Below are 14,824 nucleotides of genomic sequence, written 5' to 3'. Positions count from 1 at the left end.
CAATCTGAAGATCACAGGAACCACCGCTGAAATTCCTTGGCAGACCTGCTGAAAGAACTGTCAAAAGCCCTGCTGTGGACTGTGGAAACAGGTTTTGGGGACAGGCCACGCCTCCTTCATCAGTTTCTGATGAAGGACTTCAGAGGCTTTCAGCTTCTAATGCCCTGTACACAGGACCAGTTTTGCCGTCGGAATAAACTCTGAAGGTTTCTCCGACGGAACTCCATTCAAGCGGTCTTGCCTACACACGGTCAAACCAAAGTCCGACCGTCATGAACGCGGTGACGTACAACACGTACGACGGGACTAGAATAAGGAAGTTCAATAGCCAATAGCTTCCGTCTCGTACTTGCTTCAGAGCATGCATTGTTTTTGGTCCGTCGGAACAGCATACAGACAAGCGGTTTTCCCAATAGGAATTGGTTCCGTCGGAAATATTTTGAACATGTTCTATTTCTAGGTCCGTCAAAATTTTCTAAAAAAAAAAGTCTGATGAGGCACAAACACGATCGGAATACACGATGAAAAGCTTCCGTCTGGCTTTTTCTGTCGGACATTCCACTTGTGTGTACGCGGCATTAGAGTGACTGCTGGTGGCTGTAGTAGTCCTTTCTGTGTGCTGGATCCTCTACTTCACTACTCCTTGACAAATTCCTGCTTTGTATAGTGAAGACATGCCATTTCTCATCGATTTCTTGTGAGTGTATTTTTCGCTTTTTTTACCCTGCTTATAAACACATACTACACTATATGGCTTTTTGGCTCCCCTTTTTCCTTTCCCGTTTTTGGATTTTATACACAAAACTTACAAAAACGCACTAAAAATCATGTACATGCATTTTACCTGCGCTTTTCATGTGCTCCCATTGAAGTTTTTCAGGGGGCGGTAAAGCAGTGGCCTTTGGTGTTGCCTTCTGAATGCCAGTTTTTTTCCAACCATAAGGGGATTTTATATTAAAATACCATGCCAGAACCATGAGGGCAAACGTTTGGCTTGTTGTTGTCACACCGCCCTACTTACTTGTTCCGGTCGCCTTTGGTGACGGTTATGCCTGCCAATTAGGGACATGCTGCAATATTTACTGCCCCTTCCAGCTTCCATTGCACAATTTAGGTGGGCAGGCAAAATGTGGATTAACTGCCTGTTTTTAGCATGCACCTCCCTTCCCTAGCTGTATGTGTGAACAAGTTCTACATGTAATTCAACCAGTAACCAGGCAAAAACAGAAAAAAACCATATTAAGTTAATTAAGTGTATGTAGTGCCCTCATCCACAAATTCTTACCTGTCTGTCCCTGCACTGATTCCACAATGTTGCATATAGAGACTTTTGGGTCTTCTCCCACCTTAATTTGGTTGCGAATAGAGAAAAGGAGATCTAAGCTCACAAGCAGTTTGTTCCCCACATTGAAAAGTCCTTAGGCATATGAAAAATATTAAAAGGCATTAAAAACCAAATATCCATTCTTCTGTATGTATGATTTTTATTTATTTTTTAAATACTGGGTACATTTTTTTTTTTTTTTTCTTTTGTTAACTTACTGGGATTTGAAATGCTAAGAGAAAGCTACTCCCACCCCCCCGCAAGTTTAAGCAAATTTTCCCTATTTTTTTATTTAATTAAATTTTTTTTAATTTATTTTAATTTGTATGCAAGATCAGAGAGAAGGCTGATGCAACATTTATGTATATTATAAGAAATAAACAAAAAAAGCAAACAAACACTGGTGATGTGAGCAATTAAAAGACCCAAATACGTGTGAAACTGAAGGGACCCAGAAAGACTCTAAATAGCTTATCTACTTATCCCCAGGGGTTCCATCACCCTTCCAGATTACCAGGGCCCCTGGGACTGGTCCGAGTTATTTTTTTTTGGAAGCGTCACCATATATTAAAAGGGGTTGTGTTAAGGCAGTGCACGCAAGCACTGCCAGCCCCACTGCTAGTATAACCTGTACTATATACTGTATGTCTCTTTGTAAAATTCTTCTTCTAAATACTTTATTCCTTCACCCTGATCAGTGGTCACGTGACCAACGGTCGATCTCTTCCTCTGATGTATGTACCAGGGAGGGAGGGGCCGGGATCTCCCTCTCATGTCTGCTGGACGGTCATATGACCTCCCTCCCTAGTATATACATTGGAGGACAAGAGCGAAGAGCGGTCACGTGACCGCTGATCAGGGAGAAGGAATAAAGTATTAAGAAGAATTTAACAAAAAGGCATACAGTATATACTACAGATTATACTAGCAGTGGCAGTGCTTGTGTTCAGCAATCTGTGCACTGCTTGGAGCGGTGCTACAAGGGGAGGGGAGGCTCACACAGACTAGCTGGCAGGTAGGGAGGGGAGGGGGAGGAGGACAGAGGAGACCGGAAAGCAGGGCTGCAGATGACAGAGCCATGGTGTCAGGGCCCAGCAGCCATGATTAACTGTGGTCAGTTTACGGGGGGGGGGGGGGGGGGGCAGAAACTGGCAGGATCAACCAAGTATTTCAGGGGGGCAAATTACACAGCACAAGCACTGTTATTCATGCTTTAAAGGAACAGGATCCATTTTTTTTTTTTTGGTTAACAATCGCTTTAAGGCTCTATGCACACTGGCTTAAAAAACGTTGCTTCCACAGGAGTCTTGCTTTCTGCCTGTAGGGGAGAGAGGGCGATGCATCCCTTTCCTAACCATTATACTTATCAATACTATGCAGTGATGTGCACTTCTGAAACCAAAACATAACTTACCTGTATAGATGTCGTTAAAGCCATGTATTGCCAGACACTGGGCATTTAGACACACCTTGACCTGGGCAGTCACCAGCTGCAGGCGATTAGCTGTTAAAAGCCAGCAATCCTGAGCGCAGGCCACTGAACTGCAACACATGAGAAAGGCAGACACATATTACCCAACATGTTAGAAGCCAGAAAAACAGAAGAGTTGAAAGAAAACCTGCACCAATGCAAGATTGGATTAGGCTCTTATTCAGAGAACAGTGGCGTATAAAGACAAAAGGTAACAATAACTGTAAGAGCAAATACAGTGCTCACAGGCTAAAAACAATTATAATTTACCGGGTCATAAACAAAGGACAGGCAGGGGGGATAATCTGTGAAAGAATAAAATACCTGTACCAGTAAGGCATTGGATCCTTAGATACTGGAGGTCAACCACTGCTAATGGAAGTACTGCTTGGCTACAGGATCACTAGTCACTACAACATGGAGTGCATAGATAGAATTTTCAGACTACCTTGCAGCCTTGCTTTGACCTAACTCACTATGTCGGGGAGGCTTATTACAAACTGATGGCCTGACGGGATTCCACCCCTTTTCCCACTTTCTTGTCTGATCCTTCTTGTTCTTTTTTTGAAGCGTGGCAGGTGAGTGATTATATTATACAGAATTTATATGGCGCCAACAGTTTGCGCAGCGCTTTACAACATTAGGGCAGACAGTACAATTTCAATACAATTCAATACAGGGGGAAATCAGAACACCCTGCTCGTTAGAGCTTACAATCTAAGAGGGAGGGTCAAATGATATGAAAGGGTAATAACTGTGGGGGATGAGCTAATGAAGAAAATAAAAGTGCAGTTGTTAGGTGGAGGCTGGGTAGGCTTCTCCAAAGAGAAAAGTTTTCAGGGATCGCCTAAAAGTAGATAGATTTGGAGATAGTATGACAGATTGGGGTAGGGTATTCCAGAGGATGGGAGAGGCTCGGGAGACGTTCGGTAGGTGAATATGGGAAGGGGTTATGAGGGAGCTAGCGAGCAGGTGATGTCTACTTAACTGAGAGAATTGAGAGCATTTAATGCATACCTATCTAGACTGCATAGCCTCCTCCTCATTTTCTTTTATTAATTATAATGCTTATGTTTTAAACATCATGATATAAACTCTATTGGAGGACTCGCTTCCCAGCCAGGTGTTTTTTTTTTGTGTGTGTACTGTATGTTGTGTTGAAAATAAAATCTATTGTAAAAAAAAAAAAAAAAAAAAAAATACCTAATACCTGTCTGAAAATCCTCTGGTAGAATCTACTATTCTTTAACCACTTCAATACTGCGATGTGTTTGACCACCTCCCGTCCAAAGATGTCCTCCCGTGCTCGAGCGGCCGCTTTGTAATCAGCGAGTCTATGAGACTCGGCTGATCACAGATCGGAGTAAGGGGTCGATCCCGACCCCTTACCACGTGATCTGCTGTCAGCCAACGACAGCTGATCATGTGATGTAAACAGACCCGGTAATCGGCTATTTTTTCTCCTCGCGCAAAAAAAAAAAAAAAAGCCGATCACAGGCGGCTGTGAGAGGTACATCAGTCCCGATCGTGGAGAGCCTCTGCAGAGGCTTCAGTGCCACCCACCAACGCAACCCATCAGTGCCCACAGTCTCAGCCATCAGTGCCCACAGTCTCAGCCATCAGTGCCCACAGTGCCACCTATAAATGTCACCAGTGCCTCATCACCAGTGCTGCCTATCAATACCACCTAAAAATTTGTGTCCTCTTTTTTCACAGTATTTCTAGCGCCGCATCTACACATATTTTTTTCAATACCACCTACCAGTGCCCATCAGTGCCACCTACCAGTGCCCATCAGTGCCAACCATCAGGGCCCATCAGTGTTGCCTTATATGTGCTAATCAGTGCAGCCTCATTAGCGAATATCAATGAGGGAGAAAAATTACCGTTTGCAAAATTTCATAACAAACTATGAAACTTTTTTTTTTTTTCAAAAATTTGTCTTTTTTTGGTTGTTTAGCAAAAAATAAAAACCCAGGTGGTGATTAAATACCACCAAAAGAAAGCTCCATCTGTGTGAAAAAAAATGATAAAAATTGAATTTGAGTACAGTGTAGCATGATCGTGCAATTGTTCAAAGTGTGACAGCGCTGAAAGCAAAAAATTGGTCTGGGCAGGAGGGGGGTTTAAGTGCTCACTAAGCAAGAGGTTAAGAAGAGTGGTAAACGTAAACTGCTACAACTTATGAGGTTATTAGTCAAATTCTATAATGTAGTTTTGAAACTCTAAGAAGCTTTATATTAGTATAAATTATCATGAACAGCTAGGATGAGCTCAGGTGTGCTTGGATAACAGTCCAAACCAGTCTGAACTATCCCACCAGGAAATGGTCACTGCGGACCACCAATCACAAGCGGCTGAAGTATTCTCTGCTCTGCAGCCACACGTATACACACCCCTTGGGAATACCTTGGTGGCTTATGATTGGTAGTGTGCAGTGCCAGCTCCCTGGCAGGATAACTCATACTAGTAGACTAGTATCCAAACATGCCTGAGCTCACCCTATTGAGAAGTGCAAGAGAATTAAATTTGTTTGGCGGCAGGAACACAAATGAACTCTTACTGTTTGTCTCCTTTATATAGCTGGGTGCCACAGAGTAGGCACTGGTCGGCTGGCGACTCGTAGATACTAGCCCAGGAGGTTTGTTCTATGGTCACAGTGCCATCACTGACATCAGACAGAACCAATGGAGAACTATTAAGTTCTTGGATGAGGGTGAAGGTGTCTGACAGTTCACACTCATTCTCAGGTATCTGTACAGTTTTACGAATTAGCTGGAGAGTGGAGTGTCGTTGGATCTCCTTCTGTGATTGTGTAAGAGGCTCTTGTATACTCACACAAGAGGTAATAGTGATGGCTGCTTCCTAAAAAGGGATAGAAAAAATAGCATTCAACAATTAAATAACAAATACCAGAGTGTATTATTTTAAAAGGGAATGCAAAGTTTTTAAAGGTCTTGTGCACATTTTACCAGTTGTCATACCCTTTACTTTCCTCTCCAGTGTATTATGGCCACCATCTTGCCTTCCGCACTCCTCTTCTACATAATACCCACTATTATACTCAGTGCATTCACATCCTGTACATACCTGCCCCATGTCATACCCCTGTGTTCTGTTTCTGCATATATTGCACATCGTTATATTCTCTGCCTATTTTCTCCTGCACACACTGCCCGTCCTCATACCCTCTTCTTTTCTGCATATAGTGCCTATTGTTATATCCTCTGCTTTACTCTCCTGCACATACTGCCATCCATCATGCCATGAATTAATACATGGTGACACAAGGGGTACACTGGTACCCCCCAAATTATATGTCAAATACACAATACTGTACAGTCCTTACCAAAGGTTTTGGTCCTTTTTCTACTTTGTCTTTGAGATTGATGCCACAGTTTGGACAGACTTTTGGCTTATGCCTGTTGGTGTACATGAAGTTGCAGAAGGGATTTTTACACTTCCCTCTCCCTCTCTGTGTTGCCAGGCCTAGGTCCTGTTAGAATGGCCATGAAAGCAAGTCAGGCTAAAAGTAAGGATTTTAAGGTAAAACCATAAATACAAATACTGTGAGCACCCAAGCCACACACAAATTACACATTGTCTAATCAAATGCAGTTTCTTCTATGTGATATGTGTGAGGTGTAAAATGATTTTTGTTTTGCCTCTGGTGCGAACATACAATTTTCAACCCAATTTGGAGACTGCACAATACCCTTCTCTTGTAGGTAAATTGTAGGTAGTAGGAATGCCATGTAATCTTACCAACAAGTTGTAGTGACAACTAAAAACAGATAAGTGAATAAACAGCTTAGGGCTGTCAAGCACAATTGAATCCAGAATAATTTAAACAGGCCTAAAAAGGTCAAGGACTAGGCTGTTTAGGGCTACCATATGGGGTGATAAACAGCACAGTCAACAGTCAACAATCTACTGCAGATGTTAGTTTACAACTTCAATGTTTTCCAGAGTACAGGTGTACTTTCAATTTTCACTTATTTTATTTATGCAGCTTATTCATTCCTATAGGAAAGCCATATTCATGGTGCCTCAGGAAGTCGCTTGGAGTCTGGCTATCCACTAGAATGAATGAGGCCAATTCATGCATACATGGCACGAAGCTGCTACTTTCAAGGTAAAGGCTGCGTGGCTCTGAGCGGGGCCGCACACTGAAAATTGTTAGATTGGGAATGGAGGCAATTAAGGCAACTAAATAAAAAAAAATAAAGTTAAGCCGACTTTTAAATAAAATACGCAGGCTAGGGAAATAATTTAGTCTTTACTGCCACCAGTGTTCCACAGCTCACTCACCAGTGCCACTGGACAACTGTACTTGTAGGACGGGAAGCTATCAGTCACAACTTTAAGCTCTGGCTGTGACAAGGGTGCTGGGAGGTCAGCCCTTACCTAAATTGTAGTAAAAAGAGAGAATATATATATATATCATCTCCTGTAGCAGTTGTAATCATATGATACATGTTGTCTTTTTAAAGATGCCGTACATTACAACGATTAGTAATAAATGGGGTACTTATTGGTAATATCCAAAGAAATTATGCAGAATTTTCCCAAAAATATCTAATATAAAAAAAAACACAATATTCTAGATGCAACGATGATCACCGACCATAGAACACATGGGACATATTAGTTGAATTTATTGTGTAATAATCATTATCTGCAGACGATTGCATTCAAGAAATGTTAAGTGGAAAATTGCTTAGGAGTTTTTATGACGTAGCAGTGAATTAGGGGGCAGGGGAGCAGTAAAAGGTACACCTTTCTTATCCATCAAGCAAACCTATTAATTTTGTCTATTGCAGCAAAAGTATCAGTTTCACTTCTGCATTTTTAGAAACCCAGGCTGACTATACTTCAAGGAGTTATAAAGGCAGGTGTTTTATCTTAATGCATTCTATGCATTAGGATAAAAAGCCTTCTGTGTGTAGCAGCCTCCCCAGCAGCCCCTCGGCTGTCTGGGACTCTCCCTCCTGATTGGCTGAGACACAGCAGCGGCTCCCATGGCTGTCAAAGTCAGTTACCCAATCAGGAGAGAGAGGGTATGGGGCCGAATTGCAGCTCCATGTCTGAATGGCCACATGGAGCTGCAGCTCGGCTCAGGTGCCCCCATAGCAACCTGCTTGCTGTGGGGGCAATCGACAGGAGGGAGGGGCTAGGAGAAGCGAAGAAGGACCCAAGAAGAGGATTCAGGCTGCTCTGTGCAAAACCAATGCACATAGGAAGCAAGTATAACATGTTTGCTATTTTTTTTTTTTTTTTTTAAACAAGACTTTACAAATCACTAAAAGTGGTTGTAAAGGCAGAAGGTTTTTTTTTTTTTTTTTTTTACCTTCATGCAATCGATGCATGAAAGTAAAAAACCTTCTGTGTGCAGCAGCCCCCCCAATACTCACCTGAGCTTTCAATCCAGCAATGTGCACAAGAGCATCGGCTCTTCGAGGATTCTCCCTCTTCATTGGTTGAGACAGCAGCAGGAGCCACTGTCAATCAGCCAGAAATCCAAATGAGAGAGAAGGGACGGGGCAGAGGCGCGGCTCCATGTCATAATGGACACGCAGGTCAGCAGCTTGGGGAATGCGCCTGCTTGGGTGCCCCCATTGCAAGCTGCTTGCTGTGGGGGCACTCAACAGAAGAGAGGGGCCAGGAGTGCTGGCGGGGGACTGAAGAGGAGGATTAGGGCTGCTCTGTACAAAACCACTGCACAGAGCAGGTAAGTATAACACGTTTGTTATTTAAAAAAAAAAAAAAAAATTTGCCTTTAATGTCACTTTAATTTGGAATTCAAATCACTTTACATTTGGAATCTAAATAAAATATTTCTGGAACTCAGAACAGTCCAGACTTTAGGGCTCCCTGACACTATAAGCAGTGGCCTGCTTTTTTCTGCACGGGATGACCTGGGTCACCACAAGGGTACATATCATCAATGTGCTCCATTCTCACTAAAATGCTGCAATGATGTATGGTGTGGAAGAATGCAGACATGAGCATCAGACCACACCACAATCACCGCACCTCAGCACAGCTGCAGTTCGAGACTTGAATGAAGCGTAGCTTTGTACACTCTTGGAACAGAAAAAACGGGCACCAGCCTGCACACTAAAAGCAACCATTTTAGTAAGCGGCAAAAGTGTGAACGTGCCCCAATTGTGCTGGACATAAAAAGAATATCTTCCTGACATATTGAAACACAAGGGCTATCATACACTTTCTATGAATATAAATATTGTATTTGGCAGAAAACATAAAATGCATAGATAACATTTGCCTTTTATTTTTTACCGTGATCTCCTGTGTCATTGGCTGTTGCAAAACTGCTTGACCGAGTTGTTTCAATGTATTGGCTTTTAGGCCGACTGATGTGATAGGGTTGTAGGTCTCTAAGTGAAAAATAATAACCAAGAGTTTGGCTTTACATACATTTTTTATGAATTCTTTATTTTTCTAGAAAAGAATAGAACGTCATCAGGGAACAGTACAGTGCATAGGTTCCAGAAGTTATAGTGATACAGGTTATGTTGTACAATAGTAGTGAGGAAGAGACATTACAGCAACATCATGAACAACATCCTAGAAAGAAGTCTATTGGACAAAACATGTCGAAAGTGACATTAGGCACCGGAAGTGACGTCATCACGCACACTGGAAGTACCGTGGTGGCCATTTTGAGTGAGGTGTAAAGGCCTTTTTATCCTATTTGTAAGTGAATTGGCACTGTAATAAATGGTATAATTCCCAAGATCCTGTATATGGTTTGGCATGCACCCCTATATATCCCCCTTAATTCATTTGTTTGGGGACACGGAAGACATAAACTGGCCTGGAATATTCTCAAAAATCCGACATCTATGGGGGGTACTGCTCTTCCAGATTTACAAGATTATTACATAGCAGCACAATTGTCTCATATGTATTATTTCAACAACACTGAAATGCAGCGATACAGAGTACTGGTATGCGAAGACACAAGGAATACGATGGTGTCTCCCTTACCAGCTATTTTTAGAGGCGGACAGACGCGTAAAAAGACTTCCCAGATTCAATGTAGGTTTGCTAACTCACCATGGGACATAACTCTAAAAAAGCTCCAGATGGGACACATACATTCCCACACCCCCTTGTGGTTTAACGACCACCTGCCAGAACTTCAAAATGTGCCAGACTCGGAAATCTGGGTCAGATATGGAATTTTATATCTTCCCCAGGTTATGACTGACGCGTGGCCCAAATCATTTCAATCCCTCAGAGACGAATACTCTGTTCCGCAGCACATGATGTTTGGATACTTGCAGCTCCGCCATGCCTTGCGATCTCAATTTAGGAACAATACCAGTGCTCTAGACCGCCCTCAGGTTCTAGATATAATTCTGGGGCCTGAACCTCAAAAATTGATCTCAAATTTGTATTACACTATACGTATCCCTAGGATAATGAATGTTATTCAGAGGGCTAAAATAAAATGGGAAAAAGACGTGGGTGATATTAGTGATACAGATTGGGACGAAATATTAGAAAATGTCAAACTAACATCGCCTAGACTCTCGGACAGATTAACACAGCTATATATTATCCACCAGGCCTACATGACACCCAAAAGACTGGCCAGATTCCAACCCTCACAAAGTCCATCCTGTCCTTTATGTAGTGGAGGGCTAGGAACATTTTATCATCTGATATGGAACTGTCCCACTTTGCAAGTGTATTGGGAACAAGTGATTAAATTCCTGCATGATACAATGGGCTCTCCAGTTGTACTGGACCCTAAACTATGTATTTTGAGCCTCTTACCAGACACAGACATAGATACTCCACGCCTCTTTCTTACATGAAACTTTATTTTTGGCCAGGAAAGTGGTAGCTCGAACCTGGATCCAAACCATAACTCCAACATTATCGAGCTGGAAAAGGGACGTAAACAATACCCTACTGTACAAAAAACTGATATACTTACATAGAGGATGCCCACAAAAATTTTCAAAGGTATGGGACAGATGGCTAGAAGATGGAGAGACATGTACATAGAGGACGATAGATCTTCTTAATTTACTATAACCGTCATGGTAAGACTGTGAAATAAAGGGGATCTGCAGATATAAACTATAGTGGACCAAGATTTATCTGGAAACTCCACCAGAAGGTTTACTAACAAAGTTTACAACTGTTAGTATGTATTAGAAGGATGAAGCCTATTTGTGCATTGTGTTATGTTAATTCCTGAAAAGTACAATTGTCATGTGTGTATTGTAAACCTGTGCATTTATAAATCAATAAAAGTTGGTTTTCCCAATTAAAAAAAAAAAATGGTATAATTATATAAGAATTGCTGCACTATGGATCTTTTTTTCTATCTCTGCATGGGGGAATCATATACGAAAAAATATCGTATAAGGAGCACTGACATGTGTAACATTCTTTTTAGTAACTGCGAATTGTGTCACCAATTCCACTATTCACCAGATGATCACTCCAGGTGCATGGAATAGTGGGATTGGTGACAATTCATGGTTACTAATAAGAAGCGTATGGTTGTGCATGTTGAAAGTGAGTGGGTAGAACACAGGAATTGGATTCATTCTTAAAGTGGTATTACACTAGATATTTATATTTTGTTTTCTCTGAGGATCTTTGCACGCACAAATCTTGGAATTAAGCAAGATGAGCATTGTACAGTACTTGGAGTTTATACACATCTAAATATCTTAGGTAAGGTGCATGGAGTGAGCGGTGTAACACAGCACATGTGGCAGATCCGAGATTGGGATTGAGGGCCAGTTCACACCATAGAAAACGAAGTCCGGATGCGTTCCAGATCCTTTTCTGCATGCGCGTTTTTGATGCCATCCAGATGCAGTCCAGTGCATTCCCCCCCTTTTTTTTCTTAACCTTAAATAAGGACATGTGTGTGTTCCAGTGCATTAGTTGTGTGTTTTTCCATGAGTTTTAAAGTGTTCCAGTACAGTCCAGTGCAGGAAAAATGCAGCATGTTCTACTTTTTTTCCCTGGAACGCACTGGAACTGCAAGCACTGGTGTGAACTATGCCATTAAAAACCATATAACCTACTTTCCATGCATTTTTGATGCAGAAAAAAAAGAAAAAATTCACTGGACTGCATGTGATGTGAACTGGCCCTTAACCAGTTCCAGACCAGCCGCTGCAGTTATACTGCGGCAGGTTGGCTCGGCTGGGCGAAGCATCGTAGCTGTATGTCAGGCGCGCAGCCGCGACGATCGGATTTGCTTCAGAACCAATCAGTGCCCAGGCCCACGTCAATGATTTCTGGCCTGGACCTGCTGATCGGTCCTGAGGAATGAAATCCTCCCCTGCCTAAGTGTAAACACAGGCAGGGGAAGTGATGTCATCTCCCCTTGTGGAACTCTTTTCTGTTCCAGAGAGAGGAGAGAAGACAACTCAGTAAGTTGCACCAACACTACACTGACATAGTACACATAGGCACACTTGTCACCCCCCGATCGTGTCCCCTCCCCCCCAAGTTAACCCCTTCACTGCCTGTCACTGTGTCACCCAGTGCAGTGTTCATATTTCTTTTTTGATCAGTGTGTCATTTGTGACAAAAATCAGAGTTAGGGTACGTAGTGGTAGACCCAGATAGGTCTAGGGACCCCCCAAAACATCCCTAATAAAGCTTTAACCCCTTGATCACCCCCTGTCACCAGAGATCACGTTAGCTATTATTTTTTTATAGCGTCAGGGCACCCGACGTATATTACCTAAATAAGAGTTTAACCCCCCCTGATCAAACGATGGGTGATATCAGTTAGGTTTTAGCATCAGTTAGGGTCTGCGTCGTCCCAGTAGCACCAACACCCATGCATGCACCATACACCTCCCTTAGTAGTATAGTGTCTGAACGGATCAGATCTATACTAGCATCCCAAGTAGTTTAAGGTTTCCAAAAACAGCGTTAGTGGGATCAGCCCAGATACCTGCTAGCACCTGCGTTCAGCCCGACCCCCCACCCAAGTGCAGTATCAATCAATCACTGTCACTTACAAAACACGTAACTGCAGCATTCACAGTCAGGCCTGATCCCTGCGAACGTTAACAGTTTTTTTGGTAGCGTCTGAAGCAGTCGCTGACAGTCAGGTGCTTTTTTTTCCCCTTTGAGTCTCACTAGTGTACCAGTAAATTGTCCAATCTGTTCAATCGAAGGTACACTAGTGAAGAGGCCTACACGTTTCTGAGCCTGACAGATGAGAGTGAAGAGGAAGTCACCCATCTGTCCAATTCAGAATACGAACCAGTCAGTCAGATAGCTCTGACAATGGAGTAGTGGTCCCTGCCAAGGTCAGGCGTACCCGACCCTGTTCTTCTGCTGTGGTTGAGGTGCAAGAACCACAGGGTTCTCGTATGGAGTAGAGAGCCAGTACTAGTTCCGCTCATCCTTCTGGTGAACTGGCAAGCACCAGTGGCCTAGTACATCCCAGTTGTAGTTAAACCAGCACTGCAGTATCACGTGGTGACGTGGCAAGTCCCAAAAGTGCAGTTCAAGCTGGTGAGGTGGCTAGCACAACTAGTGTCCCGCAGCCACCAAGAAGACAGACAGGACTGTCGTGCCCATAGTGCCCTTCCTGCTGCATTCGCCAATCCTAATTGGGAACCCACCACTTCTGCAGCACCCGTACTTTTCCCCATTCACTGGCGCCAACCCAGAATTCAGGTGGAAACAGTCGATTTTACGTCACTTGATTTTTATTCGCTGTTTTTCACGGAAGATCTCTATAGATCTATTGTGGACCAAAGCAATTTGTATACTGGTCATTTCATCGCCGCTAATCCCCAGTTGATGCTTGCCAGAGACTGGAGACCTATTACGGTCTCCGAATTTAAGACCTTCCTGGGCCTATCCCTCCTCGTGGACATTACTAAAAAGAGCGAGTTGCGGTCATATTGGTCCACTGACCCAATTCACCATATGCCCCTGTTCTCTGCCTCCATGACCAGGAGACGATACGAGCAGATCTTGAGGTTCATGCATTTCAAATGACAATGAACTCTGTTGTCCTTGGGGTGACCCTGGATACGATCAGCACCACAAAATTCGGCCCCTCGTAAACCACTTCAACCAGCAGTTTGCAGCCTTTACTCCTGATCAAGTTGTCTGCGTTGATGAGTCCCTGATTACGTTTTCTGGCTGCTTGTCTATCAAACAGTATCTTCCCAGCAAGCGTGCCAGATATGGGCTCAAAGATGTATAAGCTCTGTGACAGGGCAACAGGCTATACATACATAGTTTTATGGTTTACAAGGGAAGAGATAGTCACGTAGAGCCAGAGAACTGCCCAGACTACATAGGGAGCGCTGGCAAGATTGTGTGGGACTTAGTGTCACCCTTATTCGGAAAGGGGTGCCACTTGTACGTGGACCATTATTACACAAGTGTGCCACTTTTTAATCACCTTTTTGATTGTGGAATTAGCGCATGTGGCACCATGCGATCTAATCGCCGGAGCTTCAGCCAACGGCTTGTAGAGTCCCGACTTAGACGGGGGGAAGAGAGCCTGCTTGAAATGTTATCATTTGTTAGCAGTGAACTGGAGGGATTCACGGAATGTTTTTGTTCTGTCCTCCCTTCACACAGATACGACAGTCCAAATTCCTACCTCGACTGGTGTTGTGGAGAAACCCCTCTGTGTCCACTAATACAACCTTAACATGGGAGGGGTGGACCTCAACAACCAGTTGTTGGCGCCATACCTAATTGCCTGTAAGGCCAGACGGTGGTATAAAAAAAAAAAAAAAAAAGTGTCTGTATATTATTCCAGTTGGCTCTGCTGAATGCTTTTGTGCTATGCAAAGCTTCAGGACGAACTGGATCCTTCCTAAAATTCCAGGAAGAGATCGTCACAGCCCTTCTATTTCTAGATGGTGCTATGCCTCACCTTCCCAACGCAAATGCAGTGAGCTGGCTGCATGAGAGCCATTTTCAGTATGTCCTCCCTGGTACCCCCTACCCAAAGAATACCCCAAAGAAGAGGTCGTGTCTGC

General features: G+C 43.2%; 1 protein-coding gene across 2 annotated transcripts in view; it reads right to left on the bottom strand.

Annotated features, from left to right (window-relative positions):
- HMGXB3 (HMG-box containing 3) overlaps positions 1-14,824 on the bottom strand; it is a 106,925-nt gene that overhangs the window by 32,844 nt on the left and 59,257 nt on the right. For both annotated transcript variants that reach the window (XM_073621076.1, XM_073621077.1), the window contains 6 exons: positions 9,099-9,196; positions 7,107-7,202; positions 6,145-6,291; positions 5,359-5,660; positions 2,739-2,866; positions 1,286-1,417 (listed from right to left, as the gene is read on the bottom strand). In XM_073621076.1, coding sequence (XP_073477177.1) covers positions 1,286-1,417; positions 2,739-2,866; positions 5,359-5,660; positions 6,145-6,291; positions 7,107-7,202; positions 9,099-9,196 — 903 coding nt within the window. The remainder of the gene's footprint in view (positions 1-1,285; positions 1,418-2,738; positions 2,867-5,358; positions 5,661-6,144; positions 6,292-7,106; positions 7,203-9,098; positions 9,197-14,824) is intronic.

This window comes from Aquarana catesbeiana, linkage group LG03 (genome assembly GCF_042186555.1).
Source record: "Aquarana catesbeiana isolate 2022-GZ linkage group LG03, ASM4218655v1, whole genome shotgun sequence".
In the NCBI taxonomy this organism is placed as follows: Eukaryota; Metazoa; Chordata; class Amphibia; order Anura; family Ranidae; genus Aquarana; species Aquarana catesbeiana.
The sequence above is the reverse complement of the archived record's forward strand: the minus strand, read 5'-3'. Positions and strand labels throughout refer to the sequence as shown.